Below are 8,037 nucleotides of genomic sequence, written 5' to 3'. Positions count from 1 at the left end.
TCTCTCTCTTGTTAAAACGAACATTTCTCTCAATCGAAGCCCGTGTCGATGCAGTCGATGATCGTGCTAGAGCGGAAGTTCAACCGCTTACTCGCTGTTGAGTTGTGAATTTGAATCCGTCGCGCGGAATAAACGCATCCTCGTTTTCCTCCACGTTTCCTACAGCTTATATACCTCTCCTTGGTGGCACGTTCATCATCGATAACAAGCCGAGAAAACGAGAGACGACGATGACGACGACACTACCTGTTCCCGCATACTAATTCTCTTAGTCAAGGTGCCATATCATCGTCTTTTACTGCTTTTCAACATCCTAGATTTCTCTTTGACAATTGATTAACCTTTCGTACGAGAAGATTTTTCAAAATGAACTTTCTTTCGCCATAACTTTTGATCCTTTATCTTGATATAGATTATTGGATTAAGATCGATCGGAATCTTTTCATTTTTCGAGATATTACATTTTGAGATATCCAATGATTATTATTTATTCTTTTCATTTTCTTTTATCTTCACATACGTACTTATACGAGTGCCTGAATATAAAATTTTCGAGCGACTAAAAATCGTAAAAATTTAATCACGGTTTAATGCAAGATAATATTTTGTTGACGACAATTTTCAATAAAAATCATATCAATTAAATTAGATTGAATAAAGTTCTTGTGTCTGGTCGGATATTAGAAATATATAATATAATCCTCCTTTACGAGTTTCTTTCTTTTGCACAGTGATATCGATTCGAAGGAAACCTGCAAGCAAGGATTCTAATCGTGGTGAAATAATTAAACGCTAAGGAAGGAAAACGAGCAAGAGAAAGGTGGAAGAGGAGGAGGAGAAGGAGGAAGAAAAGGGTAGAGAAAAGGAGGGCGAAAGCACGTTAATCGTTAAGAGATCGTTGAACCTGATAAATTAGGAAGTTCATAGATATCTATATATAGAGAGCTAGACTCTTTGCGAGAGCTCACACTTTGGAGAATTTTACGAAGGAAAGAGAAAAAAAAAGAGATAAAATAGGATAATGCCTTTAAAAAAAGAAACTATTAGAATCGCGAGAGTGTTCATGAAATACCGAAAAGGAAAAGGACAACGACGAAAACGATTCGAAAGTTTCTGTCAGACTTTGCAATGCTATTGCTCTCATACAACTGTCCACGGCTTGAGATATGTCTCGGATAAAGAATTAAGTTACTTCGAGAGACTTTTCTGGCTGTTTATAGTCGTTCTTTCGTCGATTTTTGCCATTGGAACGATCTACATGATAGCCGAAGAATTTCAGGTGATTCTACGATGCCCTAACGAACTAAACGACCCTATCGTTCAACGTCGACGATGATAGATGGATGGATGGGTGGATGGATGGATGGATGGTTCGCACCGAACTCGGTTTTGCATCGAACACCTACCTTAATACATACACAGATATACGTATACATATGCATATATATATATATATATTGTACGTATATACATATATATTGGCCATTACGAGACTTCCAAGTTAAATCGAATTTAAATTTTCAAGTTTATCTCGCTCACGCAAGAGCCGCTTCGATAATGATGCTTGCCTTAATCTAAAACATTCTCTTAGACTATTAAACCGATCAGTTCATGAACCTGTACAGTTTTTCTTTTTTTTCTTTTTTTCTTTTTTTCTTTTCCTTTTTTTCTTAACCATTTCATGTATGTAAGGTACATTGAAACATTAGAGTGAAAATGTCGATATTTACACCTGGTTTTTTCTTTTTTTTCTTTTTTTTTTTTTTTTTTTTTTTTTTTTTTTTAACATAACGTACAGTTCACGTTCCTTTATCCTAACGATAATGGTATCAACGTTTCCACTTCTGTGCTTTCCTAGTTCTATCTATGGAAAAAGAAAGGAAAAAAGGAAAAAAAAAGTATAGTGAAAAAAAAGGACGACGAATAAATACTATTTATCTCTTCTCGTAGACTTATCCAACGTCCTCGAGCATAGAATCAACGAATTACAAAATTTCTGGCATACCCTTTCCAAGCGTGGTCATTTGTCCGAATCAGCACATCGATTGGAATACGGCAATGGATCTCGAGAAAAAAATCTTTTCTAATTCTACGAAAGAAAGCAGCGTCACGACTTTTCGTGAATTACTAGAGAAACTATCGATCATAAATCTTGGTGACTTCGATCTTTTCATGTTCCTAAAGAATCGAGATCTTGACGAACTCGCTGGTACGTTGAATAGAATTTCAATTTAGATTTTTCTACAACTCCTCTTTGTAGAAGACAAAAAGAAAAGAGATAAAGTTCGAAGAAATTTCAAGATTCTTACGAAATAAATTTAATTCTTTGCATATCTTGTTATAATAATTTATCATATTTCTCATTATTTTTAATGAATTCTTAGAAACTTTATTCTTAGTAGTTACAATGAGTTCATTATTTTAATGATTTCCTAATTGCTGTCGAGACAAAAAAAAATACATATATATATATATATATATCATAATTATTGTTACATTATAGTATATTAAATTTTATACCGAATATGTCAATACGATCGCATTAACAAGAACAAATCGACTATGAATTTTGGTTATCGATCCTTATGTCATTTTCGAGAAGATATCAACGTGACGAGAGTACTTCTGGAAACGATACCAAAGTGTTCAGATCTGTTCTCTCGTTGTTGGTGGCGAAACTCCTATCGTGACTGCTGTGAGATCTTCGAGGTTCAAAAGACAGAGTATGGCTTTTGTTACTCCTTCAACTCGGAGTTGTCAGAAGAACGGAGAGATCAAATTGAAGACAAGGAAACGCGACCGCGAAGAACATCTGGTTACGGCGAATGGAGCGGCGTTCAACTGAGGATGAATTTGGAGAATATAAAAAAACCACCAAACTCTAGTAAGATTTTTAAAAACTAATAATTTCGTTTAATAGCTCATTAATAACACTTTATACATTTGGCTCCTATAATTGTAATTTGTATAACATAACGCATCCAATTATCGTTCATTCAAAGACTTTATTTCGAATGAATACAAATTTCAATGGATTCTCATTTAAATCGTAGTTTATATAAACGTAAACATATAGAAATTCGCGAGATCGTAATTATTTCGCTCAATTTACTCTATAAATAATAAATCGATACGATATCGAATATCAGAGAATGAACGGAATCAAGTATGAGCATAAACAATTCAAATAATGCGTAAGTATCGATTTATTTTGCTCTCGTATGATATATTCTACGTTTTATTCCCATCGATATATCACAAATATGAACGTTATGTTCTAATGCTTTACGGAATACGATATTTGCGATTGTGCATGACAAAGATGCACGATGTGTTCCTAAGGTACATGTATAAATTTATATTTTTAAATTTATATTTTATAATATATATATATATATGTTTATATTTATATGAGAGATGTTTGGCTTTTACTGTAATGTATTAAACGTTAAAGAAAACATTTTAATCATAACATTGTGCTATATAATCGAATATGTAATTTCATAATTTAAATTTGGAAATTATCTTATCAATTTTAAAATGAATAATATACTAACGTCATAACGTTAATCGGACTATCAATCAGTTTAGAATTATCGGGAATAAATTGAATTTAAATTAATCACATCAATGGATGAGACAGACAGAGAGAAAGAGAGAAAGAGAGAGGGAGAAAATATGTGAATTACGATAAAAGAAAATGAAATATAATATTAAGCTTTTTATTTTCTTATCTCATTTTCTTACGGACTTTATCATAAAGTAATATTTCACTGTGCTATCGTCGCTTTTACAGTGAGCAAGAAGTTAATAAGCAACGTCAGATGCACATTATAAAGCGTCCAACTTTTTTTTCTTTATACTTTTTTTCATTTTCTTTTTCTCCGAGAGAAATGAAGATTTTTCAAGTTACCTTTACCATAGAATCTTTGATTAAATTGTTACGTGGTTACCAGTATATATATATATATATATATATATATATATATATATATATATATTAGTAAATTCGAGCTTATGGTAACTATTGGGTCTACGTTGGTAATCACAGAGACCAATACGCAAGGTTTGCTCTTAATGTAACTCGAATGTTAAACCAGTGACAGTGTAACTTCATCAGCGTGGCATGTCAATCCAGAGCTCGTTAACCGAACAAGCAAAAGGCTTTATATCCGAATCAATTCCCGATATCCCATGTCGACGTACGCATAATTCCTGAAATGTCGTTGGTGATAACCAACAGGCATTCTTCGACCGGACGAATTATTGATCGAATTCGACGGACGATTTCACTCGGTTCGCAATATGACAAATACCATTTACATTCGTTTTAAATATAAATTTATCATTTCAAAAATGGGTGGCCATTTAATCGTCTCGATGATATGTTTCAAATCAAATGATATTACTTGTCGACGTTTTATCGGCTCTTTTGTGTCTTAAATTCCTTCAAACGAAAGAATTAAAAAGTTAATATAATTTTCTTTTTTCTTAAAATTCTTTCTTTCTTTTCTTTTTTTTTTTTTTTTTTACATTTAAATTCGCGAAGTGCATAAAGAAGGAAAGAAGTACTAAAAGAAAGAAAATTTTACAATAACACAGATGTAATACCTATTGTTCCACCTTAGAACACGTCGTTTTGTCTGTCTGTCACGTTTCAGAAGAAATGGACGGTGGAAACGTGATGATACAAGGACCGAGAGTTTGGCCTAACAGCGGCACCATGACACCAGTCGGCGTTATTCTCAACATCGCCTTAGACTGTATTTCGGGATATGCGACACAGCGAGTCCTCGAGCTCGACGACGACAGGATGCCGTGCAAATACGACGAGAACGGACTTTACAACCAACAAACCTGCATATCTTTTTGCAAGCGAGCTTACGCGGTCAAGTACTGCGGCTGCAATCCGTCCTTTCTATTTCCATCCAGTGAGACTATCCTCTACTACCTACTTTATCTTACTTTTATACTTGAGAATTTGTGTTATGTATGATAACATATATATATATATGTGTGTGTGTGTATGTGCATGTATGTGTGTGTGTATAAAACTTGAACGTATCTGTTTCAGTTACTACCGTTCGTGATTGTAATATCAAAGATCTAATTTGTCTCGCAGAGAATAATGGTGAGTATTCGAAAAAATTAAAATTAAAATTATAATAAATTAAAATTGATGAAAGTCGGTGATAAATATATATATTTTTTTTTTCTTAATAAAACTTCATCATGATTAAATTTAATTTATATTCCTTTTCTTTCATTTAATACAGATATATTCAATTCGTATTATCTGCTCCAAGATAAGCAGATACTCGATGACAAACCAGGAATGTTATGCGATTGTCCACCAGAATGCGAGTATTATTTCTACAAACCACGATTGACGGTAGTACCGATATCAGGAAGCAAGGATATCATCGTGGACATACATTTCGAGACGCAAACGAGCTTTCGATATAAGACCGACATTGTCTTAACGAAACTCGACCTCCTTGGTAATTGACGTCATTCTACATTTCCATATCCAACTAAGGCACAACGAAGCTTCTATCCTATTCAGAACTCGACGCCTAGCATTGTTACTGAAGCTTTTGTTTTTCGAAATGTTCTTCGAGACCACGGAGATTAGCATGGATCCGATCTAATGACTTTCTATTCGGACAAAAGGACGTTAACAACCTAATAAGCACGTTATCACTAGAAAACATCGATTATATGATTCTTAATATCTCTTTCTGTCTCTTTCTCTCTCTCTCTCTCTCGCGCTCTGTTTCTCTGCCCTTTTCTTTTTTCATTCTCACTGTCCCTTCTCACTATCCTTTTCTTTCTCTTTTCAACAGTCCAAACGAAATTGCTCTTTTTTTCCTTCACAACTCTCGTCGAGTCTTTACAAAGCCAGTAAATTTTACAAGCCCGAATTACGATGTTCTCGGAACGCTAAAACTACATAATTTATTCGCATGCGCCATACCATATACCTATCCACACTCTGAGACTCTCTAGGACGGTTCACATAGATTCACTCTTGCCTACAGAATCATAAATTTATCCCCAAACTTTTCATTCATATTGAATTAATTCCACCTTCGTCGTTCGTTTTGCAAAGTGCACGCGTTATCTACCTAACGGAAATGATCATTCTACCAATTCTAAGTAAACCTTCATTCACATTACTCGCCAAATGGAATCAAGTTTCAAACTCTTCCATTGATTTTTCTACCTTTCTTTTTCAATTATACACACTCGTGAAAGTCGATGAAAAGTAAACATACCGTTGGATATAATATTAAATTCTACTGATCTACCCATACCGATCCGCGTTTCTTTTTTTGTTTTTTTTATTTTTTTTTTTTTTTTTTTTTTGCGAGAAATATTAGAGAAGAATCATTTCGATGAATTTACGAACACTCTGCGGAATTATTTATCCGAAAAAAACGTTATAATGTTCGATGGAAAGTCATACGATAGTTGTCGATAAATTTTTTCGATTTAAAAATCTATCGCTAAGATTTTATAATTTACGAACAGATTATTATGATTATAAATTAAGTCGTACAGTTGTTTCAAATTATCGTGAAGATTTTTGGATTGAATTTTTCTTTTTTTTTTTTTTTCTCTTTTTTTCAGAAATAATTCTAGATGAATACGAATTATATTCTTATCGTTACAGTATCATTCGGCGGCATTATCGGCTTGTTTCTCGGAGGTTCTCTTCTAAGCGCGGTGGAGCTCATTTACTATCTTCTAGTTCTCCTGTATTGTTGTGTTTCTTCCTGGTACAAGTCGGCTAAGCGAAAAGTTAACGTTCAAGGAGAGAGCGAATCTGTGGTAACGGTAATTCCAAGATTACCTATTCTGGATTATGGACCCCTGAAATCGCAATCGAGGAAGATTCCGAATCTACTCGTCTACGATTACGAGAAGCAGAAACCCGACAGATATTGAAGCAATCACGGTTACTGACTTTACTTGGAATATTATCACTGCTTGGATTTTAGATTTTTAATAATGAAATTTTCTCTAAGTTCCTTCTATTACGTTATTAATAATAGTAAATTTATCAAAATATAAATCTTCTTCGTTTCTTTTCCAAATTTATTTTCAATACAATTTAAAATATTTACATTCTATTTATCAATATGTCAAAATGAAATTGAAAATAATGATTTTCTAGATGAAACTACGGATTTTCTAGAAACCTGAAAAGTGTATGGAGAACAGGAAGATAAGTGTAGAGTAAACAACTTCATTAAATCGGTACTAAGAAATCCAGAAAAAGCGACTAACAAGGAGAAAGGGTAAGGAACAGCTGTAGAAAGTGCGCAGAAACGTCACGTGACGAGACAAGTACCACTTCACATTTCTCTCTCTCTTTCTCTCTCTCTCTCCCCCTTTCTTCTCTTTCCCTCTTTCTCTTGTCGGAGATACATCACGCGTACCAAGTAAAATCGTTCCATAGTTTCCGTATTTTCGTCTTTACCACCATGGGAATGCTTCGCATCCGGTAGTAAGGGTAAGATGGGACTAAATGTACGCGGCTGTCTAACGGGCCTCCCATTTAGCCATTTATTATTTACGATGAGTATACTGAAGAGCTAAAGGTAAGACGTGCAAGAAGGACGGAAGAAAGAAAAGATAGAGAGGAGTTGAGTAGAGGTGAGAAGTAACCTTGTGTTTCGTTCATAACATAACAACGTCGAGAGTATATATACAGCGACGAACAGGGACTTTAGTATTCGTATAATATGGATATGAAAACATATTCAGTATATGTATACTATTTTTACACTATATATATATATATATATATATATATATATATATATATTATGTGTATACTATGTGTATACTATATGTATACTATATGTATACTATGTGTGTACTATGTTTTTTGAAAACAAAAGGAAACTTTAGTATATTGTTCAATGTGTACATAAAAAAAAAGAGAATAGATGAGAAAAGTCAACTTGCGTTTAATCCGTAACGTAACAGCGTCTACTATTTATATATATATATATATGTACACCATAT

At 33.5% G+C, this 8,037-nt stretch overlaps 1 protein-coding gene across 1 annotated transcript; it reads left to right on the top strand.

The window, feature by feature from the left end:
* The first annotated feature begins 1,063 nt into the window (after positions 1–1,063).
* Positions 1,064–7,739, top strand: LOC118440067 (pickpocket protein 19-like). Its single transcript, XM_085661207.1, has 8 exons — positions 1,064–1,279; positions 1,951–2,209; positions 2,603–2,884; positions 4,665–4,931; positions 5,075–5,131; positions 5,277–5,501; positions 6,677–6,961; positions 7,181–7,739. The coding sequence occupies exons 1-7, from the start codon at positions 1,064–1,066 to the stop codon at positions 6,949–6,951; spliced, it is 1,581 nt and encodes a 526-aa protein (XP_085517333.1). The 3' UTR covers positions 6,952–6,961; positions 7,181–7,739.
* Positions 7,740–8,037: the final 298 nt, after the last annotated feature.

The sequence above is a fragment of the Vespa mandarinia genome, chromosome 14 (genome assembly GCF_050613455.1).
Source record: "Vespa mandarinia isolate Hongniang chromosome 14, ASM5061345v1, whole genome shotgun sequence".
NCBI lineage: Eukaryota > Metazoa > Arthropoda > Insecta > Hymenoptera > Vespidae > Vespa > Vespa mandarinia.
Note: the sequence above shows the minus strand (reverse complement) of the source record. Positions and strands in the feature narration are given on the sequence as shown.

Coding starts and splice junctions, on each gene's coding strand:
- LOC118440067 (XM_085661207.1), top strand. CDS start 1,064: ATGAAATACCGAAAAGGAAAAGGACAACGACGAAAACGATTCGAAAGT. Junction 1,280..1,950: donor TGATAGCCGAAGAATTTCAG/GTGATTCTACGA, acceptor CTCTTCTCGTAG/ACTTATCCAACGTCCTCGAG. Junction 2,885..4,664: donor AAAAAAACCACCAAACTCTA/GTAAGATTTTTA, acceptor ACGTTTCAGAAG/AAATGGACGGTGGAAACGTG.